The sequence below is a fragment of the Prinia subflava genome, chromosome 13 (assembly GCF_021018805.1).
Source record: "Prinia subflava isolate CZ2003 ecotype Zambia chromosome 13, Cam_Psub_1.2, whole genome shotgun sequence".
NCBI classification, from domain to species: domain Eukaryota; kingdom Metazoa; phylum Chordata; class Aves; order Passeriformes; family Cisticolidae; genus Prinia; species Prinia subflava.
The window spans coordinates 13057077-13082717 of record NC_086259.1 but is presented as its reverse complement, the minus strand read 5'-3'; the positions used below and the strand labels follow the sequence as shown (position 1 = coordinate 13082717).

At 44.9% G+C, this 25641-nt stretch overlaps 1 protein-coding gene across 2 annotated transcripts in view; it reads right to left on the bottom strand.

Moving 5' to 3' along the window:
- Positions 1 to 25129, bottom strand: part of GNAO1 (G protein subunit alpha o1) — a 139330-nt gene extending 114201 nt beyond the window's left edge. For both annotated transcript variants that reach the window (XM_063410545.1, XM_063410544.1), the window contains exons 1-2: positions 24638 to 25129; positions 24516 to 24558 (exon numbers count right to left, since the gene is read on the bottom strand). In XM_063410545.1, the coding sequence (XP_063266615.1) occupies positions 24516 to 24558; positions 24638 to 24755 (161 nt within the window). In that variant the 5' untranslated portion in view covers positions 24756 to 25129. The remainder of the gene's footprint in view (positions 1 to 24515; positions 24559 to 24637) is intronic.
- Between the last annotated feature and the right edge of the window lie 512 nt (positions 25130 to 25641).

Here is a 25641-nt window from a genome sequence, read left to right as displayed (position 1 = left end):
TGCCTCTCAGAGGGAAAGCCCTCTTTGAAATGCCAGCAAAGGGGATGAAGTTTCTCCCCTTCCCCTCTTTTCATTTTCAAAGCAGGGTTTCTTTGGCGGGCATGCCAAAGAAAGATTTGCACTTCAGCAATTTAAGGGCTACCTGGAAGAAGTCATATTCTGAAAGAGCAATTTCAAAAAACATCTGCCTGCAAATGGTGCGTGTTCATGCAGCAGCTCTGTTCCTGGAGGGGATGCAGACTCTGGGCCGCTCATTTTTAGGGTCAACATTTAAATTTTGCAACTTCCACACCAAGGGGGCAAAGAGTAAGAAAGAGAGATCTCTTGCCTTGAGCAGGATAACCAGAGCCCTTCTCCCTGGGATGCATGCCAGTGCAAGGCAAAATACTTTCAGGGCAGGATGACACATAACAACCATACTGCCATGGTCACTGGCTATGGTATGTACACAAGTCAGAAAAAAATCTTGATTATGAGATGTTTTGCAGATTTGCAAGTGTTTAAAAAGATGACTCATATGAAATTGCTGCTCTAAAGCATATAAGAATTGCATTTCTCAAATTTCTTATATTAACCTATGATGACCAAACATAATTCTTCCTAGTTATATTTGGATTTTTAAGGTTTTCAGGTCCACTGTCAACTCCTATGCTGCTACAGAGGATGAGATTTTTTTTTTTTTTAACCCAAGCCCTTGAATCGAGGTTTCTCAAATCCATGTGCCTCCAGGGGCTTTTAAGGAAAATTCAGGCGGTATCATAAGGCTTGCAAGAGGAACAGGAGTGAGAACACTGCAGTGACTTTTGAGCATAGTCGACACTGGAAGTATGAGAGTAGAGCCACAGAAGTTTAATGTTAGCATTTTTTCATTCCTTTATTGCACTAGAAGTCCAGTTATGTTTGCTGACTGCTCTAAAATTTTGGCTGCCAAACTGAAATGAATAATCCTTTATGTTTTAAAGATGCCTAACCTTAATTCTTCTTCACTTCAAATAGTATGTACTTTGATTATGCTTCAAAGAGGGACTGGTATTTTTTTGTTTCTCAGAATCCAGCAGGTAACCACCTAGAAGGCTCTCAGGCCAGCACAGTGTCACAGCACTATGCAGCATGGAAGCTCAGTGAATCAGATTCATTTGCACCAAGATTCAAAGGTAGCAAAGAATATTTCCTGGGAACATAAGTGGCCATGACAAACAGTCCTTCCAACTCAGAGAAGCACCGACCTGTTCTTCCAAATGCTACCAGGATCACTGGCTTTTTACTGCTTCTTTGTTTAAAATAGAGTGGTGTGACAGGCATCCTACTCCCTCCTCCATAGGCTCAGCTTTGTGAACAGCTCTGCTTTTCTGTGGGGCAAAGGGGACACTCGTGGAGACTTACAAAACCCCTGTCTGAGGCACTGAGTGGGAAGACATGAACATGTACATTGAATTTGCTCGAAGGCAACATGTTTTGGAGTAGTGATTAGGATGTGGAGGAAGGAGGGGATGGGAGACCCTCTGAGTTAGACCTCTAGCTTGGCCAACATGCTGCCAGATACACAAGCCAGTCCCTCAACCTCTTCCCACCCCAGTTTCTCTGCCTGTAAAATGGAGCAATTATACCAGTCTCATCTGTGAAGTGCTTTGAGATTCACTAAGAAAAATGCTCTGGATAGGTGTTAGTCTCATTTATCCATCTAGTATTGCCAGTCCTGTTGGCTTAAATGAGCTCATACATGTGAGTAAAATGTATGCATAGGCAAAATGCTCCACATATTAAAGGAAATATTTCTGTAATATTAAGCATAAAATATTAAATATTAATTTCTATAATATTTATATGACATTAGGTAATATATATGACTAACAGCTGGTTGCAGAACAGAAAAATTGATTAGCACAAGCAAATATTAATTAAAATTACAGTCTGTATTCACACACAGGTTTTCTTTCCCATTCTGTTCCTCCGCTTTTTGATTAGAAAATAATCATCACATTACACAGTATTTTCCTCATTAAACTACAAAGATCCCTTGCTTCTTTGGCCAATTAGTGCCCCTGTACAGTCATCAGGAATACAAATCAAAGCATGTTCCAGCTCTGACCTAATAAGCCATCTACGCAAAATCTAAGCTCCCCATTTTTCTGTCACTACAGCAATTCTTTTTTCTTTACCCCAAAGCAATCAGCACTAAACAGAACCCTTCCTTTCTCAGGAAACTAGGAACCAAAATTGCATGGGCTGGGGGCTGCCACTCACCTCCAGCTTTGCTGGTGGCTTTGTTTTAATCAACAAACCCTAAGAATCCTTCTGCACTCTGCTTGGGTGCAGGGCTGGCAGGGTGGGTGGCTCCCAGGACATAAGGAAAAAGAGGAAGCTCTGGGAGACTGGAAGAAATCTGCATTTTCCTCAGGGCACATCCCGCAAACAGAGCCCTTTGTTCCTGGCGGCTGGTACCCACTTCTCATCACAAACAGATCCCTTCCCGGCCTCTCCTTTTTTACTCCTCTTAGAAAAAGGCCATTTTCAGAGTTTGTACTTCTACATCCACCCCCGCCCCAGATCTGTGTAAGTTATTCTCACTTAAATCAATTTTGCTTTCCCACTGAGTACCAAAGCGTTGTGAGTTACACTGTGCTGCACTACTCACGCCCACCCAACAGCCATTTTCTGACCAATTTCCTTCTGACATGTATCTTAACCATCTTCAGCTTCACTTATGAATTTGGCCTAAATCAGAAAATAATATACTGAGACTCTGCTAAAAGCAGTACATAATTGATCCCTGCCAGAAGGGGGATATGAGCTTTTCTGTTGTTTTTCAGGGAGACAGAGGGGGAGGCACTAAGAAGGGGGCTGTGCGCCTGGAGATTCAGCTCCTGTTTTTCACTTCTCCAGCTATCTTACAGAAGGCAATTACCAGTGTCTGTTCATCAGTGTGATTCTATTTATTGAAACTTGTTAATACGCCCAGAATTAGTTTTTCTTGTCAAAAACATGCTTCAGTGAAGAATGATTTCAGAGTGGCTTTCGTATGTCTACTTGCCTAGGAATAATTAGGTTTAATATTTTTCCAGTGGTTTAGGAAACCTGGGTGATAGGTCTCCCAAACTGTTTCTCAGTCTGCTCTTTCTCCATGCATCACCTGCTGCATGGCCACCCATGTACCCCTGCATGATCCTCCTGCTCCTCTTTCAGTAATGTTTCAGTTTCTTGGCCAATTTTAGCAAATCTGGTGGAGACCTCAAAGGAAATGAGCTCTCAGATGAATTACACAAGGTGTGGTGGAGGACAAAAACACTCTGGGTTTCATCTCTTGGGGATTGGCATCCCTGAGGAACCAAACTGGTGCTTACCCTTGAGATGGAACTCACTGAAGCTGGAATTCACCATTTCCAATGCTCAAAGCATGATTTGATTGATTGAGAGGTTTAAAAGGAGCAGGGAGAATCAGTGAGATCACATCTCTCTGCAGCAGGCACCATCTCTCTGTGCTGGATGTAGAGTTCCTAGTGTGATGGGATCTTGCTCAGGTTACAGCTTGCTTGTGCTCTGGCAAATCACTGTAACAGAGCTGCCCTGATCCCTTACTAACTTCCACTGGGTCGTTTTCCGTGGAGGAGAGCCTTCCTCCGTCACTGTGAACTTCTCTAATCTAATTACTGCTAATCAGAAGTGTGAAGAAAGGCATTTTCTCTGGGTCTCAGGTGCGCAGCAGGCGGGGCAGCCAACTTGGAGTACAGACATCTGTTTGCGTAAGCGGGCAGGGAAAGCGATGCACACTGCAAACCCTGCAGCATGTCAACGCAGCTGAAAGCCCTACGAAATGTTGGGATTGGGTCTGGAAGCTGTGTAATCCCTTTGAATTTTCTAGAAAAGGCTATGGGAAATTTGTGATGGCAAAGGGGTGGAACTGGCCTATTTCTGCTGTAATTCACCTCACTATAAAATGTGTAGCACCTGCAGCTACAGACTGACCCAATATGCTTATTTACTGAAACCATCAAACCATCTCTTGTCATGTGCTCCGATCTTCCAGCCCAAATTAGTGGTGTCTCCACTGCTCCAAGTGGAACAAATGTCAGTGTCGTGTTTCACTTGGTCTCCTGCTGCTGCTTTATTTTATTTTGGGTCCTGCTGCCTGTCAGGGAAGAAGCGCAATCCTGATTTTGTGAGGTTCAAGTGCGCAATTTCACTTTGAAGCTGAACAGGCCATTGCCACAGGGTTAATGACCATTTTTATCAGTATCCTGGAAAATTGAATCTTTCTCCCAATGACAGATCCTAAGGGCTTTTTCTGGCCTGCGTAAGCCAGCACGTATCAATTGCTGCCCTTCAGTTGGCTTGGCAGTGCGTGCACTGAGAGTGTGATGTCCCCTGCGTGACCAGTGCTGGCACACCACAGCACCCTCTAAGCAAATCCACCATTCCCAGGCACTGCAAAGGCAGATCATTCCACTGCTAGAAACATTGGCCTCTAAAAAGCAAACCCATCAAAAGCATGTACTGCTTGCTTTACATTAATGGGATGCATTCCAGGCATATTTGCTCTGCTGATCAATGCTTTAAAAAAAATACACCCTTGGCTAGGTGTGCAGAAACACATCATCAGTAAAACGAGCGTGCAACAGAACAAGTCTATCTGATGCAGAGGAAATTTTGTTAGCCCAACACAATCTCAGAATAGTTAAACAGGGCAAAACAACTTGTATTTGTGCTAAAATCCTGATGATGTTTATTTACTAGGACAAATATAGCTGAGGGTAGCAACTTATCAACGCTTGCTTTATTTCAAGAGCAAATTGCTACCATGGAACCAGACACTTGATGTTTCCCTGCTATCGCCCAACAAAGAAAGCTCGCTTTACTGACTCGGCTAATGACCAGCAAAGTCGCCTCACATGGATTGTAAAAGTAAAAAGGACAAAAGCTTCAGGATGAAAAATAACAATTTCCCTTGCTTGCTTTTGTGATCAAACAGTAGGGAATTCACAGCAGAAAACTCTGCTTTGAAATAGAAAAATAATAGTAACAGTGAAAATAAATGACAAGGTCTTGGTTCTATTGAGCTTTAGTGAGCCTGAAAACCCACAAGTTTTGCTGCTGGAGAGTGTATGAGGATTCATTCAAAAGTCAATAATCAGCAGAAAGGGATTAGTGCCTTCCAATAACTGTTCTAACTACAAAGACAGTAAAAGGCTCAAGCAACATCCATTATCTTAGCCCTTTATATAGGCTCATGGCCCTGAGCTTCACGTGTACCATGTTTACTATTATGGCAACAAAGCAAATTTGATCAGAGCAAAACCAACAAATAATCAAACAGCACTGTTGGATGAAATCTGCCTTGGTACCTCATGAATTTGCTGAGCTGCTGCACCCCAACCTGGCTTTCCTGGACTGTGGAATATGTTCTTTCACAGCCTGATGGCATCTGCAGGTGTGCAGCAGACTCCTGCATGCAGGACTGTGCATGTCTGTCCTTTGGGACAGACTTCGCTTCCCGTTCCTGGACTGACCAAAGTCCAGAACCCCCACACCTCAGCTAGGTGCGAGCAGACCAGGACATTATCAGTTTGTTCTGTGCAGGCACTGAAAAACCAGGTGCGATAAGAACTGTTTCCCCACGTTTTGCAGCACCTACAAACAGATTTACTTAAAAGATTCATAATATAGGAAATGAACTGGAAATGGAAAGTTCAATATCAGATGCAATCGGTTTGGCTATCTCTGACACAAAATATTTATCTAGTAGGTTCTCAGAGCTCTGAATCAGTTATCTTGGCACAAATCTGCAGTTGCAAGTTCTCTCATTTTGGGTTTGAAGTCACACTTTGATCTTGGACAGCAAATGGCATTTTACTGCTGTTCCTTATGGACACTACCCCTTCAGCTTTACTGTTGACATGTTTCAAGGATAAAAATGATAATTAAAAGTGATCTGCATGCTTATGCATTCTTCCCTTCATGCTAAAATTTATTCCTAGCTGAAGACCTCAGAACACTTGCTTCTGTGGCACCTCTGAGAAAAACTCCTCCTGGTTTCCACACGTACGCTGCTGCTGGTTCAGTGTTTAATGCCAACACCAAATGCCTGGTTTTCTTGACTCTTAAGTAAATTCAGTGTAGACAGGTCACTGCTCCAAAGGGTCCTTGCAGTTTGTCTTTTGTTCATATGGCGTGTCTCAGAGGGGGGAACACACACACCATATGTGTGCAGTGCCTAAGCTCTAGGAAGACATGAGGACACTACACCAGCTGGCTTCCACTTTAACACAAACACGTCACAGGGGTTGTTACAAGGAGTTGTGTGATGCAGAGATCAAACTGCTTTGGTGTCAAGCAGCAAGCAGCAGCCCTTTTTGCAAGGGTGTTGTGCAGTCTTGAATACCAGCAAGTAGTGCCTTTCAATGCAGTAGGGTCATTCGTGGTCTGCAAATGGACTGGAGGAACCTACTGAACTAAGGCAACCCACAGCAGGACAGATCATATCTCTAGATAAGAATTTATGAATCTCAGGGAAGAGGCCTTGTGGAGATCTGTAAGCTTGAAAAATTTGAGTCCTTCTGTCCCTATCCCCGTGTTTTGTGTTAGAAAAGACAGAGGGGTTGGGAAAGACACGGTGAATCTAGATCCACCTTAAACACTACCAGAGAGATGCAGACTAAAAGAAAAGCCCAACAAAGACCATTGCTGAAAAACCAACTACATCAACAAACCCCAACTCCTGCAGCTTGGTGACTGTGCTGCCCAGTGACTCCTGTTCATAAAGGGCTGATTCTCCTCCCTTTCAGAAAACAATGTGTTCCACACACTGAAATAAATAACAGCCCCTCACCAAAGCCCCGGCAGTGTCAGGGGGTGTCAGGCTCTGCTCAGTGGATAACAAAGGCGTCAGCATGGAGCCAATCTCCTCCTGCCATCTCAGGCTGCCTTTGCTGCACTGAATGAAATTTTTCTCCTAATGGAAATGAAGAAAACCTCCAGTGCAGATAATCCTCTGTTATAATGGCCGTACATTTGGGAGAGGGGCCAAACAGTGTAAAGAACAAGCCAAATCTCTTTTACTTAAAGCCTGGCCTGAATGTGATAATGTAATGACTTTGATTGGGATGTTTCAAATGCTATTCATTGGGATTGACTTAGCACATAGATGATATCAGCCAAAATAATTAAGAACGAGGAATTGAACTGATAGGATCAGCTGACTCCTCCTTCCCAACAAAGCTGGTATCCTTTTGCAAGTAGTGGAGAGGACTACTTGGTTTAAACACTGCTTAGTCCAACCCAGCACCCTTTCACTTCCATTGCCCTTTGCTTTCTGTAGCAGGATCAATAACTTTCATCTTAAACACAGGCTGAAGGCCCAGGGACTCTCTTTGCAAAGGCAGAGTTCCTGGTTATTTTGTGCCTGACCTCCATCTGGCCACTGCTGATTACACTTTGCACTCAGAACCTGATCAGAATCCCACTGAAGTCCTTGGGAAGAGTCATGTTCATTTCACTAGATCCTGGATCCATAAATTTCTTTTAGCAATGTAGGTTTCCAAAAGCGTGGTAGCCTTGGCTGTTGTTTAGCTTCCTAGTATCTGTCATAGCTAACTATTATTTCTGTTTTACAGAAATAAAACACAGCTCAAACTCTGATACTACATGCAAGCTTAAAATGGCTTTCAATTACTATTAGCAGGCTTTTAAATGGGATTGTGGTGACAACCCGAAAGAAGCAAAATACTTAGGGGAGAAATTAAGCTATTGGAATGACTGGTTATATTGAACACGCTCCTCACACAGCTGGCAAAGAGCAAAATAAAGCTGAAATAAATTGATGACAACCACATTCTGAAGGAATGACAGTTTATCTTAAAAGAGAAAAGAACATTCAGCTTCTCTGCTAAAACAGCTTATAACACTGAGAATTTGGATACCTCTCCCACAAATCAGGAAATCAGTAGCAACCAGAACAACCACAATAGAACACTTTCTATATCCCAAACCAGCATAATTGAGAGCAGAAGGTAAAATGAGTGCAAAATGCCACTATTCTGAATTTAATGTGTCCAATTAGCACCATTTTGATGGCTACAAAGGATGGAAGGCAACAGAGGATTACATTCATTGTCCATTTCAAGTCTTCCAGTTGGCAAATAAATGGAGACCTTTAAAAAAAAAATCTAAAAACCCTTTCCAAACCAAACCAACCAACCAACTAAACAAAATCTCATACATTAGACAAGCTTTGGAATGGTTACATGGCCAACATCTATTGTTTTGGTTGAATTTATTACAAGCCTATGGCATATCATAAAGGAGTATCTATATTTGAATGTTTTCATCTTCCTGGTCATCTAATTCAGCTCCTTCTAAGGAGGTGATTTATTTTCTTCACTGTCACCATCATTCACTAGGTTTAGAGATGAAATCAAGACGTATCAGCAGCCTTGAGCAGGGTGTCAGTGCTACTTTGAATTTTCCTTCTCTTCTGTTTAATTGAATTTTCATTTTTATCTCCTCAGTTGTTTCCCCTCCAAGGCCTTTCTCCCCCGCCTCTCCCTCCTTTTCTCCACTCATCCATATAGATCATACAAGCATTTCTGGCAAGCACCAGCTGCAGATATGAGTTCTTGGGCATCTTCTACTTTTAGAAAAGCACCAAGAGCCCAAATAACACCAGTGCTTCTTCTGTAAAGCTTGAAGTCTGCTTTTCAGAAAGACCAGTCTCTTTATTAACTCCACTGCCCTCTCGAAGGCACGTGTAAGACATGGAGGGCTCAGAGCTATGCAGTTGTCACTGCAGCAGACAAAATGCCGTGTGTGGGTTTACAGTCTCTGTTTTGCTGGGTCAGCATAGCCAAACAGGACTTTGCAGTATCATTGAAAATTTATTTTGAGATTTCTCCTCCACATTCCCCAAAAACTGCCCTGAGCTCCCGGTAGGCCAGCACTCCAAACACAGTCTAGCCACAGCCTCTCCACTTCCAATTTGTTTGCCATCAGCATAATCTTTCTTTCAGCTTTGAGCCTGCTTTATTAGACACAAATTCACTAAGAGGGATCTGGGATGTAACCTGTGAAATCTCCCACCCTGAACTCGTATCGCTTCCTCCAAACACCTCCTGTCATTGTGGGGACAGAACAATTCCTGTCTGAGGTTGAGGATGGTCTCTCTTGCACTGGAAATCTTCAGTACAGGAAAACACACCAACTCCTCCATCCAAACTTTGGTACAAAGGCTAGAAAAGACACAGTTCCTCACAGAGATTCACTAGTCATACTTACTACTCCAGCTGAAAGAGATAAATGCTCTTCTGGGAGGAGAGGTGATAGGAGAAGCAAGGAAAATTTAGACAAAATTATCAGGCCACTGAGGAAAGTTCTTTAATGCAAAAACTACCTGCAGTTGAGCGATATACAATTCATGTAACAATTTAAATACTTTAAGTCGTTTATAAGTAAACCATGCAGAACACTGAGGAATATGTAATCTAATAGAATTCTGCATGAGGACAGAGATGGACAAAATGAACTTTCCATGATCTACTTGTAATTCATTATTCTGAAGCTGTTTACCATTTCGTCTATGACAAGGGCAACTTCCATCAATGAGTTCTTGAATGTGGAATTCCTGGCTTGTTATCAGAGGAAACAGAGATTCTCATTTGAATATTCACCTTCCTTGCTCTTGTACACGGTACTTGATCCATCGCTGAAAAGTTGACATTGTCTTTGGCACTGATGGTCTGTCAATTTGACATAACCTGAGAGATATTCAAGGTATGTTTTGCTACTTAGTGAAAAACTACAGCTCTTCAGTCATTAATAATTAAGTGTGAGTTTGCAATTGGATATAAGACCAGCTTCTGTACTTATGTAGGTTTGCATTTATTTTTACACTCATCACACTGCTGTTGGATATATACTGCAGGAACTTTGGGTAAATGGTTAAGTGTCTTTCCACTTATGGTAAGGACCACTTCTTGCAATAATATATATTAAGGAGGCCTTCTAGGAGATAATAAATCAGAGATTAAAGAAAGCTTGCTTGTAACTAAAGTTGAATTGAATCAGTTTCTCTCCTTTTCCCCCATGTTTTGATGTTGGTTATGGAAGGATGTATTTTAAAAATGAAAAGCACATTGTATCATTATGTCTTTTAGCTTGTAGAGTTTTCAGTCCTGCTTCTTCAGCCTCATTTAGGAAGTTAGTCTTGGAGTCTTACCATGAAAAGAGAGCTTGCTAGGATCTCTCTTGCTGGTAATTTGTTATGGTCACATCCTACACTGTAAATGGGGGCTTGCCATTTCTGCTGCCAGCTTTTGCCCTTCTTAACAGCTCTGACAGCTCTGATCCTCTTACTCTTGGCACTTGCTGTGAGCAAGGTTCACATAAAGATGTCAGAGTCCAGTCCATGTATTGGTGTATCAAGCTGCTGTCAATCTTCTGGATGACTGCTTAGCAAACGATCTCATTTTGTTATCCAAAGCCTGAACTTGATCATGATTCCTTGTTTGTATCCTGCTTCAGAAGATCAGCCTCTGTCCCTTTTTGCCTCTTTTTCACTATGTTCACTAAGTTCTTTTCTTGCCTGGTGGTATCAAACCTCTGCCAGGCTGGCCATTTCTCTCTTTATGTTTATAAGTGATGTTACAAGTAAACAAAACAAGTATTTAGGGCCTTATTTTCTATTTCCTTGGGGGATAATGCAAGAACACAGTCGAAGTCAGCAGATTACTACTGCAAAAGGCAATGGGAGCAGTGATTTGTTCAAATTCAGAAGCAAGTGGGGCTTCAAAGAACACTAAATAGCCTGGTGTGCTTTCTTGGTTTTTCCTAAATTCCTTAACATATAGTCTCTTCTTTGAGGAAAAAGGTGTTTAAGTGGGAAGCCTTCTTTTAAGGAAAAGAGGAAACATAAAACTTAGAGAGGAAGGGGATAGGTCAGGCTCCTTCTGGAGCTTTTGAGAAACTCTGAATGTGACAGATACCTTTCACGAGAAAGACTTTCTAGCCTGGTTTATTTACAGTAAGACCACAAAAGGTGTCCTAATGAAGCTGTGAACTGGTGAGCCCTTGTGAGGCCAGGGGAGCACTGGGATAGTTCACTGTCTGAATGCGAGATGGGTGAAGATGCAATTCTGTAGCTCCCATTAAAAGGCAGCAGTCTTTTAAAAAGGCTCCCTATGCAAGCCACCTTGAGCACCAACATTAACCACATCAGTGCCAGGCTTTTAATGCAGGCTTCAAAATTTGCTCCCAATAACATGGAATTTGCAAATGTTGTTCAGCACTCCTGTGATCAGGATTCTGTAGCATTTTGGCATCTCAAGAGGGAAAGTTACCTTATAAATGACAACGACTGTATCTAAGGCTGAGAGAAAATAGAAGAGAGAAGTCTCCAAAGCCCAGGACGACTAAAGCTTGTTACAAAACCAGAGCAATCATTCTAGTGTGAAGCAAACCTGAGCTTTGCATTAAAGATGTAAATGTGATTGAAATAGCATAGCCAGATTAAATGGATTTGACCTCTAGAAGCATGAAAGATGGTCTAAATACAGTGAAACAGCAACAAATGGCTGCACTTTCCTTTTCACTGTGTTATGGATCATAGGAAATTCATTTAAAACAACACAGATATTTCAAGCCAGTGAGAGATTTGCATTTCTTTTACAAGAACTCATAGAGAAAATAAGGCTGGGTTGGGAAAAACACCCATCATTTAAATGCCTAAAGGTACAGAAGAACTAAGAAACTACTTTTCAATCTTGAATGTGACTGATTTACCCTCAAAAATTAAGCCCTAGCACACAGAACTAGCCAGGAGTGACTGAATCCTTCAATACAAGACCACATCTCAACATTCAGTACACTCCTGCCTTAAGGGAGCATTTGACGGACATTTCTTTCTGAGTTTTTGGGAATTTTTTTTTGAGTTATGTTAACTCTCATCAGTGCCACAGTGTGGTTCACTGCACTGCCATACATCACCATATAAGTGCCACCATAGCACCATAGCTGGTAAGGACAGACACCACCAACCAAACGAGATGTTAGTCAAACCTCAGCTTAGGATTTCAGAAGGCTGCCAGTAAAATGCTATATGGAATAAATCCAAGAAGACAACACTCAGAAGCAAAGAAACAAACAAAAAAGGTGTGAAGGGGAATTAGGTATGATAACCAAACAGTCCCAGCTAAGCTTGGCTTTTTATGCAGGGGAAATTCTGCTAGTGCTGTGCAGCACTGTCCCTCTGGTTTCCAGAGACATAGATCTTCAGTCAACATTGACATTAGGAACATTGAATAAGGAGTCAAATTTGGATTTTCTTATCATTAAGTAACTTGGGCTAGAGGTCCCTGTCCAAAGCAGAGCTACCATCTCATGTAGGCCAGGTTGCACAGGTCGTTGTCCTGTTGAGTTTTGAAAGTCTTGAGGGATGATGACTCTCCCCTTTCCTGGGACAAGTTGCACTTTTGCAACCTCCCCATGAAACATTTTTTCCTTATATATATCCCACCTTAATTTCCATGAAATGCTTCTATGTTGCCTCTCATCCTTTCACTGTGTATCTCTAAGAAGAGCCTTATCTCTGGCCCTCTTTGGGTGTTGGAAAGGAGCAGCAGGGTCCTCCTCAGCTTTCTCTTCTTCAGCTCCCTCAGCCCCCCTTTACTGGACCTGTGCACCAGCCCCAAAAACCTTGGAGGGCCCAGTTTATCAGTGATTCACCCCCTGATTTAGGAGATCCAAAACTGAACATGACATTTCAGATGCTGCTTTGTAAGCACCAAGTTGGGCAGGGGCAGGGGGGCGGGGAACAGGAAGATTTAGTTCCAGATGATTTCACACAACCTCATTTCTTGAAGTCATTAAACACATTAAAAATGCTGCAATTAAACCTGCTCTTCCTAAAACCAGTGTTTTTCCCTTCTTTTTATACAAGTAACATGGCAAAGAACTGTAACTGAAATAAATTTGAAAGCTCGTACCTGAGACCTCCTGTGGCAAAAGAGAAATGCATGTGGCATGAAAAAGCCCACAACACAAGAATCATTTTTTCTCCTCATCTTTTATTTTCCAAGAAACAGAATAATATTTGGACAATGGCTAGATACACAGAGTGACACTAAAACTGGGTGGCAATCAGCACAGTCAGAGATGATGTGGTCTTCAGCAAGGCTCAGGTGTTAACCCAGTTCTGTTCAAGCCTGTTGATGTTGATGTGCACAGCATTTGAAAACTCTCTTGTTCTGGGGTTTGGGGTCTGAGCATGAATGAAATGTGAGCTACCACCTAAACTTAACCACACACAGATTAGTTGCAGGTCTAATTTGGAAGCCCTGTAAGTCCTGTGGCCTCACAGCAGCAGTGCTGAGCTGTACAGTTGTCACACAGCCGTGGGGCTGCTGAAAACCAACAGCAGAGAGTTAAGCACAGAGTGAGTCTTCAGGAGCATCCAGACAATCATTCTGCTGAATGAGGAGGATTCTCCTGGAGAACAGACTGAGCAGGATGTGCCTGAGAGCTTCAGACGGGCTCTGCGCTGCACCAGTGTGTGCCCAAGTTAGTGAGGGGGCCACGAAAAATGTTATGATCTTGGTTCTTTTAAAAATCTCAGTGTATTTGTCCAGTTACTTTAGAATTCAAATACACTGCTTTGGCTGGGTTTGTATCATTGTTCTGGACACTTTGTAAGATTTTTTTTCCAATTTTTAAACTGGAAACTCCAAAAACCTATTTCAAAGACCATGAAGGAGTAGCAAATAAAATCAGAATTTAAATTTAATCCTGTATACTGTATATTTGTTTATGCGAGAAGGTCTCACCTATTTGTTTGATCCCAAATGGGGAAATTAGTACTATTTCATCTCACTGATCAGAACTGAAAGTACCAGTGTAATAATTCAATTTTCATAATTTGTCATGTAGGAAAAACTTGGTAATTTTTTCATCTAAATATGAATTTAAATGAAGAGATTTCTTGGAAGTATCAAAACAGAAGCAGTAGATAAATAACTTAGAAAAATAAAGGCTAGATTCTGAATTATTTACTGAACCATACCAAAATTACTAATCACTAATTTTTTACCATTTATGAGTTCTCTTAGTGTTTCTTTCCTCTTCACGTTTGTTGTTGTTGAATGTTTTTAATAATTAGCTATGCTGAAAGACACTGAACAGACACGAGTATTACCACAGAAGATACAAGATTTTGATTTGCTATCAGTACCTGGATTCCCCAGTGCCAACACTGGCTTTCCTCTCTCCTGCACATCCCACCCCAGTGCAGAGGTAAGATCTGGCTGCTCCCAGCAATGTGCTTCAGGGAATTCTTATTAAGCACAAGGCTGTTGCCAGGATGAAGGTTTGGGGCCCTTCCTCTTTTCTAATGTAACCCTGATGCCATCAGTCAGTGCTGGAGAAATGCCAGCCCTGGAGCTGGGATTTGGCACTGTGCTCTCCTGTTCCTCCTTACCAGTGTTTCACAAGGGCTCAGGGCAGGCAGAGATGCAGATAACAAACCATCACCATCAGCTCATGTATCTACCATTTAAACATCTTAAATGCACACATTGAGCAGCCTCAGGTTTCCTGCTGAAGAACAGGCTGGACAGAAACCAACAGCAACAAGTTGATACAGCACCGTGACTTTTTTCCTGAGCCGTAAAAGCAGGAGGATATAAATTTATTGTACCGCTAAATTGAGGAAAACAAGGGCATGCTTCTAGGAGCTTTCTGCTTTATTAAGTAAACATCTTCTCATTCATGTGGAAAATTTTTTCCAATTTGGCTAAATAATTAATCACCAAAGAGTGACTGGTGATTAACGAACACTGTGATGACTTTCTGAGGTGTATGTTCATCATGACAGTTTTCTTTCATCCCAGTGATTTGTGCTGGTGTTAATGACAAAATGTGATGATAAAGGCTCGGCAGTGTCTGTGGTGGGGGAACAAATATTCCAATGATAAAAATCTGTCCATTTTAGAGCTCACAGGAGGTGATATGGGGTGCCCACCTAACCTTGGGAAGGAGCATCTATCACCTGGGCATCAGTGCACCAGCCTAGCAATGAGTAACTAATTTCTTATTCTCAAGGGCCTTGTAGTAAGAGCTCTCTTTGGCCAGTGGAAAGAGCCGGTTTATTTGCAACAAGCTAAACCACTCTGTAAACACCCCTGCTCTAACACCCTTTCACACCACTTATAGATGTAAAGAGGCTGTGAGTAAATAAAAACAGATTCCCAAAACATACTGAATCAAATACTCAGTTCTGCACTCCTTAAGAAGCCAGGCTGATTGTGTTACATTTAAAAGTCATTACGAGGATGGTATTTCCCTCCTGCGGATGAAGCTGAGCAGAAACCTTCATGCTGTGGAGGAGCACGTGCCCTGCCATGTCAACCATTTAGAAGCACAGGAGACACGACAAATTCAGATAGCCTTAGCTATTGCAATCTGAAATTAGGGCATGCAGATCCACATTGTGGTGCCCTGGAAGTAATTTAAGATCTCACCATGAATTTGGGGAGACTTAGAGCTGGTCTGCACCAGTTCCACACAAAATTCCTCCAGAAATATATACATGGGACTATTGAGACATCAAAATGGGATATTCTCCCTCCTTTGCTGTAAAGGTAGAAGCTGGATTATAGCAAGGTCCAGCTGTAATAAATAAGGAGCACTGTACTGGCAGTGAGGAAACATCTCTATTATCACTGTGAGATAGTGCACACCACAGCTCTAGAAATCCACCTATAAAACTTCTCATTTGCTGCCTAGATAATTCTGCTTAACATCCATTTTGTGCACTCAGCCTTTCCTATACACTTTTATTTAATGCTTTGAAACTGGAGCTACTAACTCCAATCAGCTCTAAGAGGGTGAGGATAAACCACCAAATTCTGCTAGGAGGTAGTATACATTTTTATCATTTAAGTGATATTTTCCTCGGTAGAGGCCCATTCTCATCTCATTCCCTGCTGTAATGATTTCCAGCTGATGCAGAAATACTCTAAGTCTTGTACCAGACTGTTATGGTGAGTACAAGTTGCTGTTGATTATGCTCTTGTAGACAAGAGCATTTAATACAAGTCTGAAGTTGCTGGAATCTCAAAGAATGTTGACTCACTGCTCTGCCTTTCAGACTGTTTTAAGCACTTGGGGGTTATGTTTCAGAGGAGGGACATGCACAGAGACGAAATGTCCATTGCCAGCCTCCCTGCCAAGGTGTAAGACTGGGGCCATGAATTCTAAAGAGGATATTTCCTCTTGGACAAGTGAAAGGCTGCTGAACCATTCAGCTGAAGACATCCCTCATGGCCTCCCAATGGAAACATGGATCTCCCCATTCCTACGCTAAGTACCCTGACACATGCCAAAGCAAAGAAAATCCTTTCCTTTTTATCAAACCCTATATTACCTACTAGCATTGTATCCTGCTTCTACTGAAACCTGCTCCCAGTTCTCCTGGAACACCTCAATTCTAAACAGTCAGTCAAGAGCTCTGGGCTTTGCACACCTCAAAGCACTTACTAGGATTGGCATCTCCCAACCTTTTCCCATAAGCAACTCCCGCAACATGAACCAGCAGAATTTCTGCCGAAGACCGCACAAGTTATCCTGTAACAAATAGAACAGATGATAAATTGTCTTTGGCTCCTGAGGACACAAGACCCCACCGATGGGCCTGATGGGGAGAGGAGGGTTATTAACAGCCACGGCCCAAACTCTTTATATTGCAGGAGGAGGACCCTGTGTTAGCCATCCCTCTTGTCTCTCTCTCAAGTTGGTGTATTCCAGCTCCTTCGTTTTAAGCTTACAGATTTTATACTCAGATAAAAGGTTTGCTGATGAACTGAAATAATTTTTGGTGACCAAGCAAAGCACGACATGCCCAAGAATAAAGAAAAAAACAAGTAATTTCAGCTCTGCCAGTCCTTCCCTTTCAATGTCAAAAACTTTATTGATTAGCAACTGGAAAATAGGCATGATGTCAGAAACTACACAGTTTCCTGTGGTCCCTTCTGAGGGCATTCCTCAGGTTTTTCTCAATTAACGTGAAAGCTGGGGAGAGTAAGCATTTTTATTGGTAAGTTAAGAAATGCCTCCATCAGGAGTTTTATGCTAATATTGCAGTAAGTACACAATGATTGAGTTTTGGATTAAAATACTTTTTTCTCAGCACTAGAAAACCATCAATTCCTTTGCTTTGTGTTACTCAGTAACATTTTTCAGCCTTTTGCCTTTTCTGATTTTAGGCAGATTCCTAAGAGCATCTTATAATCAGGACTGTAATCCCCCAACCTCCTGTTACATCTGTCATTTTCCTGAATGATCTTAAAAATAAAATGAGAATGATTCAACTAACAGTTTAGGGGGATTTTTACATTAGGCAGAGCATTTTTCAGCATTAGAAAAAATGTGGCACAAATCATTATTATTTCCTCTATGAATAACAGAAAAAAAATTTAAGGCAAGAAAAATGGCTGTAGGTTCAATGTGCCAATGCCTTCGAGATCTTTTTGTTTCCTGGTTTTGGTTTTGTGAATGAAGCTTAGCAACATCCAGTATTCCACCAAGTGTCACACTAACATTTGAAATTCATCACATCTCATAAAACCTACATATTGAACAGATAACATCTTCAGTGTAGGAGAACTTGGCCCAAAGTCCAGTGAGCTCAAAGAGAGGATTTGGGGTCAGTAGCATTCAAAATGATTTGAAATAAGTGAGGTTGCTGGTCTCAATATTGCCAATGCTAAAAGGCATCAGGTTTCAAAAGTGACCAAGCAATTGAGATGTATTTGGTTTCCTCACCTTATTTTGGGATGTTTTTTATTTTGTTCCAAATTCTTGAGTCCCCAGGCTAGAATAAGATAATTTATTTTTAAACTTTTCTCTGAAGTGAGGAGAGCTGGAAGTTTTCTTTCAAAACCAAAATAAAATCTAAGCAAAGACCACCTGAAACCAGAGCTGATCCAGTCATCATGTGAGCCCATACTCCACAGAAGTAATTTCAGGCTCTACACAAACTCACAAATATCAGATTTGCAATAGCACCAGGAAAAGTGACTAGACTCTTAAACACCCTGGCCACTTGAATTTGAGGTTTTGGCAGTTCTCACCTGCTGGAGCTCCTCTTTGAACCAACATAATAAATAAAGGACCAAATCCCATCTTTCACACTCAGTTGCACTCAGGGTGTAACCACAGACTCCAGAGTGTAGAGAATGGGTCTGTCTGTGCACTGTGTATGGCTACTACCTAGCTGGAAAAGCTTTTTGCTTTCTTCACTATCTGAGCAGGAGTTTGCAAAATTGAGCCCTTGGACCCTGCACTTGCATCATGTTTTCCGGCTGCATATCCACCAGCTTTCAACACTCAGTTGTGATTTTGTATCCTGCAGATGCAGCAGAAACCAAGGGAGCTTGATACTGGCAGAGGCAGGCTGTAACTCTGAAAGGGGACTGAAGAAAACTAGGTAATTATCAGTGTGAGAGACATTCCTGAATGCCTGGCTCTTACTCTCCAGCAACCTTCTCCTGCCTTGGCCATCAGTGAAGCTCTTCTTCATTTCACTCTTTCTCTTGACCAGATGAAACAGAAGAGCCAAACAGTGCCTTGACCTCCATTATTTGTCTCTTTTTCATTCTTTACCCATTTTGATTATCTTCCCTGTATTCCCCAGGTAAGCACCCTGCAGAACTCACATCACGTATGAAGTTGTATGCAAGACAAATGGGAAAGGACAGACTGAAGAGGAAAACCACAACCTTCTTTCATTTGTTATCTAATTCATTTGTCAATCTAACGTCTCTTACAACTTCTGGGTTAGCCAAGCCATAAAACAAAACAGATCCCTGGTTACATTTGTGCAGCAGATTTGTCTCTTTCTTCTGAGCTCATTAAAACAACTGCTTTCATCTCATTAGATTGCTAAAACATTTCCAACAGGACTAGATGTGTCATGTCAGAATATGACAGGCAAATTTCTTTTAAGGCTTTAAAACTGGGTTGGAAGAGGAGAAGCTATGCAGTTCACTGTTGTCACTGAAAGATATTTTTACTTTTATGAGTCCCTAAAAGAAGAAACAAATTAAGAACTGTCAAGGAAAAATAAAAAACACAAACCCAAAACGTATTCCATCTTGCCTCTGATATTGTTACTGCTTTTCTCTGAAATCTCTCTCAGTCTAATAACAAGAACCTTAAATATAAAAGAAGGAACTATGGTTGTTAATGTTTTGGCACAATTAAAAATCCAACAGGAAGAAAATAAATGCTGAAAACATTACTACCCTTTGCAACTACAAGCCAAAATAAACAGCCTCACTTTTCTCTGCTCTCAGCTCTTATTCTTCTTGCCTGGTTAAGGGGCAATCTCCCATGCTGTGCCACTGCAGAGAGCAGAACATGACACCCACAGCATCCAGGGATACAAGAAAACATCTCTGAAGGTGGGGAAAAAAGCTGCAGTGAGGGGAGAGCCCCCCCTACAGCAGCCTCCACTGGGACGATCTCTGACATCCCAGCAAGAGACTCTGCCTTGCTCAGGGCAGGTAACACACTGCCCAGCTGCTATCCCACCATCCCAGAGCTGCCCCAGCAGGCAGTTTGCTACTGGTGTCACTGCAGGTTGCACTGCCAGACAGCCCCACTGGAGCCTCCTTCCTGCTGGGGTCCGTGTGCCACACGCACAGCGCCAAATCCACACCCAGGGCAAAGTGCACTGGGGCAGGTCTTGGACGAATGACACAACTTCATTGGGAAGGCTGCAGCTCTTTTCCCTGCTTATTGAAACCCAATTCAAATACTGGCCAGGTGCAGCCTGTCACTGCCCTACTTTGGGCTTTAAATCACAGAAATCCTGGAAAACAGCAGGAGACAAGTAAGGATGAGGATGGCTCGGCCTGACCTGGTGCTCTAGTGAGGTTCGTGCCTCTGGGCTGCCAGCTCACACCACGATCAAACAGTTCCCAGATGGAAGCAGAGCCGAGTGGGGCTCTGCACCCAGTGCCACAGGGCAGAGGAGCTGTGCTGGGGAGTGGGACACACCATGAAGATGCAGTTTGCAGGACATCTTTCCTGTCCCTGGGAAGATGCTGCAGAGGCGAAGCAACTCTGTGCTGTTAGCCCCTTCCTGGGGGAAGGGGCTGCAAGTGTGAAATCACTATGGATTTGAGACACAGACATGCAGCAAAGAGCACTCAAGTGGGTGTTCACAACACATCATTTCATTTCAACGGCATTTGGCATCAAATTGCTGTAAAACCAGTGGGTGGGGACTGCTTGTCACTGAAGAAGTTCATTAGATTATAAGTAATTTTGTTACACAGAGAGCAAGTAGAACCTGGGGCTGTTTTGAGGGGCTTTTTGAAAAAGGTCAGAACAGTATATCAGCCGGCTGTTGGGACTGATGGCTGTTGGGGAGAGGATAGTAGATATTTCAAGATAAGCACTGTACACTAGTGTATTTTTCTACTGATTGTGTGTTTCCATCCTTCTCACACTTAACATAAAAAAACATTTTGTGAAAACTGGCACAGCAGAGAAGCCTGTCAACTGAGTTACTACCAGCACTGCTGGTGAAGTGGCACATAGCTGCTCTGGAGGACATGCAGGGCTGGAAGCTCCGGCATCTTGTGAAAGGGAGCTGGACCCAGCTCGCTGTGCCCAGCTCAGCAGGGGACAGAAGCTGCTGCTTCTGCAAAACCAAATCCAAAACCAAATCCCAAGCTCTAAGATTTTTCCTGTGGACAGGCGAAGCCATGTCTGCTCTGGAATGGCACACCTACCTCTAACCCCTTGTTTAGGAAAGTGAAATATTGCCCTGGGTCACCATCCAGAACAGTGGCTGCTGAGTAGGTGGCAGGACCTTGTTTTTGAAGCCATGCCAGCTAACTCAGCCTCTCTGTGTAAGCATGATTAAACACTGAATTCCCTGGAAGCCTTGTGCTGATGGCAGCGGATGGTGTCCCCCACCCCAGCAGTCCAACCCTGCTCACCACCGGACCGTTGCATGGATTTAAGTGCCCTGCTAAGCAATAAGAGATGGAGATATGCTTGGTGCCCTGCTCTGCTGGAGATTTTGATGAACAAGCACATTCACCAGAGTTTTAAGTCCCACAAAAATATCCTAGAATAACATCAGTCTTGATTTCATGCTACAGTCCAGGTATTCCAGAAAAGAAGATTATAAATTCCAAATTCTGCATGTGCTCGACACTTATTTGAATATATAAGATCTAAAAAATGTTAACATCCATTGCACTCCTACCTTGTGAATTTACTGAGAAAGGGTGGTGTGAGTGGAAGATGAATTTCTCTTGTCCAGTAACTCTCACCTTCTAGCTTGGATTTTAAAGGAAAGTCCCAGCTTTGCTTGGTTACAGATAGTTTTTAGATTAAGCTGAATGAAAACAGAATCTGGTCACAGCCTGATTCTGAATGCTGTGGCACACTCTGGAGTCTCATTGGCTTGCATGGCACAACCATGCCTTTCAGGACTGTTCCTCTGACTAGCTTGGCTCTAACCCTTCATTTTGAGGCATGGGTAAAACTATCTGGAGTGCAGGATTGGTTGTGAAAAAAATACAGCAAAATTAATCAGCCAAGTGGAGTAGTCAAAGTGCAAGGCTTAAGGGTGTCAAAACAACCATGGGTGCTAAGAAAAGTGTCATTCCTATCCTGTGCTGCCCGTGTTTGAGATGTACATTCCAGACTCCAGTTCCACCTCTCTGTCATTCACCAGTACCTCTTTTTTTTTGTTTGATAACCCCCCACTCACCAGCTAAAAGATATGTTCAAATATTTCACTAAAAAAATCCTGAATTAAATTTACAAATCCTTATCTCCATCCTGGCTACATTCTTAAATTATTGTAATTTCTACTTCTTCTCCTGCTACCTAACATTTCAAGGATTAACTGGGCAGTGTGTAACCTCTTCTAGTCCTATGTAACAATGTCTGCTCTGTTCCTTTGTCTTAGCATTCTCCAATCTGTCTATAGATTCCTGTGCTCCTTTTCAAGGCAATATCCAAGTATGAAGCTGCTTTAGCCATTCATGAGGATGAGATTTATTATCCAGAAGCACACCAATAATACAGTATTAAAAAAATAGCAGTCTCTTTCATCAAAATCTAATGAACATGTGATTTAATCTTTATTAAGAATTCATTAGGTTCTCAGCAAGCCTGTCTAATGGAGCTTGACCAGGTGAAATGCTAATGCCTACATTATATTTAAATTAATTTCCAGCAATGTTCGTTTCCCCGCGTTGTTCCCTGCACATCGCTCTCCCCGGCGCCCGCGGCTGCGCGGCTCTCTCCAGATGCTGCCGTGCTCATAGCAACACCGCTGTCCCCACCCCAGCCTCCGCACACTTCGCTGGAGTTTCCACACTCACAGATGCCTCCCAATTTCCAACACTATAAGCCCATCCACCACGGCAGCTTACTTGATGTTTTCATATCAGGTGCAAAAGCTGCAAGCCTTGCATGCCTTGCTTTGAGTCATTTTAATGTACTATGTGTGTATGTATGTGTATATAGATGTGTAACAGGTATATTTCAGTCCTCAATATACAAATCTTGTCCAGCAAACATGTTATTATCTGGATGTTATTTGCTTCAAAAAACAAGAGCTCTGCTCGTTGGTAAACAAGAGTGATTGTACGCTTATTGTTGAGCCAGTGTGGTACTGCCTGCCCTCCTACCTATGGGCTCTACATGTGCACTCTGCTGTTGTAGTTCCTACAGCCTCTCCCTTCAACCAAAACCCATCGCCCGCCATTCCAGCATGCTTCTGCAGAAGCAGTTCCTAGAGATTAAATAATTTATTGGTGTTCATCTGCAGCGACATGTCTCCTGATCCACCTTTTGCACACAAACAAGAGCAAACCAAACCCACCCCATCCCAGACCCAAATCAAACGGTAGGGGTGAAAGGGGGGGAAAGCCCCCTTTCAAACAGTGAAAGGGGCTAATCAGAGCCTCTACAGAAGTAGGGTACATAAATGTCTGTGGGGAAAGCCACGGACACTGCTGTGCACTGGAGGCGAGTCTCGTCACAGTGAGACCTCCCAGCCCCGCAGAGCCTAGGGAAAAGCATTGCCTCAGGCGGGGATGATGGTTTCATTGAACCCCCGAGGGGTGGGCACAGCGGCCACAGAGTTGATACAGAAATATCCGGGTCACCCGAAAAGCCACCCTGCCTGGAGGGGAGCTGGGCTGAAGGCCCAGATCTGCCGCTGTGGTGCACGCACATGCACACCCACATGCACACCCACATTCACACACACACACGCACGCACACACACACATGCACACTCATACACACACCCGGGGGCGGCTACGGGAGCTCGGGGCAGCAGCTTGCGAGGGGCGCGGGCCCCTGTGGCTATTCCGGAGCCCCTCAGGCTTCTCCCCGGCCCCTCCGGGGACAGCCGAGCGCGGCGCGGCCGCCGCCGGGAGGAGCCGCGCGGTGCCGGAGGGGCCCCGCCGCCGCCGGTTCGAGCCCCCGCCGGGCGCTGTCCAGCGCCAACCGCCTGAACGCCGCGTCGGGACCCGCCCATCGGCCCGCACAGCCCCGGATCCCCAGCCGGGACCCGCACGCCGCTGCCCGCGTTCCATCCACACCCATCTCTGAGCCTCTTCCCCTCGCTAAGCAACCCCGGTCCCGGGGGGGCCCCTCCCAGCCACGGATCCCTCTGCAACCACCAGCATCGCAAAGCGGCAACCGCTCCCAGCTGAAATCCAGACCCTGAACCAGCGCCCAGGCTCGTTCTGTGATGGCGCCCGCCTCCAACCAGCCTGTCATGTTTGTAGCGGTGGGAGAACGGGGCATTTCATTGTATTTTAATAATAATTAAAAAATGGGTGGGGGCAGAATAGTCGCACCACGGGTGTGCCTCCACCCCTATCAGCCTTCCCTGCACCTGTTTTCCTACGGGGTGCATTTACACAAGCCATGGGGATGCTTGGAAGAGACCCTGAGGTGGGGCTTTTCACTGCTGCTTATTACACGGTTACATCTAATTAAACACAGGAAAAGGGTGTGGGAAGCCCCAGCGAGGAACAGCGCCGAGTACCATAGGGAGACCCGGATCCCAGAGCAGGAGAGGTTTGAATGAGATGAATGGCCAAGCTCGTCGTTCATTAATTAAAAAGAGAAGGTACCAGCTCAATAAAAGGGGCTTTCAGTGATAGAGAGCCTTGGTTTAAATCCGCAGAGCCGGCAGATAACACCCCGACATTAAGCTTAACTGACAGCGGTTCGCTCCGCGGGGACATTGCGCGGAGGGGAAGGTGGGCTGCCGGCCTCCCTGCACCGCCGCCGGGGGCGAGGCCGCGGGGCGCCGCTTCAGCACCAGCGGGCCCTGGACAGCGCCGGGAGCGGCGGCGGCCCCGCCGCGCTGTGCCTGCGCGGTCCCCTCAGGTAAACATGGCGCCCGCGGCCCTCGCTCACCTCCGCGAGCCCCCGCCCCGCTCTCCCGCTCCGCACCGCCGCTCACTCGCTCCCCCCGCGGGACTTACTTCATTTGCTTCACGATGGTGCTTTTTCCCGACTCTCCGGCTCCTGTTGGAAGAGAAATGAGGTGGGATAAGCGCGGGGGAGGAGGAGGGGGGCGATGGGGGGGCGACCGGCGGGTTCTCACCGAGCAGGAGGAGTTTCACGTCTTTGGCCGCGCTGATCCCGTCCTCCTTCAGGTTCTTCTCGATGGCCTTGCTCCGCTCCAGGGCGGCTCTTTCCTCAGCACTCAGGGTACATCCCATGGCGGCGATGAAAATTTAAAAAAAAAAAAAAAATTAAAAAAAAGGGGGGGGGAGGGGGGATGCAGCCCCCGCCGCCTCGGCTGGCTCCCGCGGGCAGAGAGGAGGAGGCGGCCGGGGGGCAATAAAAGAATTAAAGCAAATGGCCGTGAGGCTCCGGGTAGCGCAGCGCCTCCGCGGCGGGGCTCCCGGCTCCCTCCTGCCCCTCTCTCCCCGCGCCCGAGCGCTCAGTGCATCCAGCGGGGCTGCAGCGGGCACGGCGAGCTCTTCCCGGCCGGGAGGCGGAGGCGGAGGCGGGGGAGGAGGTGGAGGAGAAGGAGGAGGAAGCGGGTTGGCGGCGGGGGAGGGTCCGTCCCTCTCCCGTGCTCCCGGCTGTCGCTGTCCCCTCCTCGGCGGGCGGCGGCGGAGCCGAATGGAGGCGCGGGAGCGGCGGCGGGCGGGAGGGAGGAGGGAGCGCGGGGGCGCGCCGGGATGCGCGCTCCCGCCGGCCTCGCCCGTGACGCGCGCGGCTCGCGCATGCTCGGGCGGCCCCGCCCGGCCCCGGCCCGCTGCCGCTGCCCGCGGCGGGGCCGCCCGCTCTGCGCGGACGGAGGAACCGGCCCCTGTGCCCGTCCGCTCGCCCGGGCTCCGGCGCCTTTCCCCGGACGGGAGAGGCAGTGGCTCGGGCCGCTGCCCCCGTTCTCGATGACTCAGAGCTGTGGTCTGCCTTGGTAGAGGGTCTAGAGGGGAAGCCATACGAGGAGCGGCTTAGGGCACTTGGCTTGTTCAGCGTGGAGAAGAGAGGACGGAGCTCATCGTGGGCTGCAGCTTCCACAGCAGGGACAGTGGAGGGTCAGCACCGATCTCTTCTTGCTGTGACAGGACCCGAGGGAAGGGCTGGAGTTTTGCC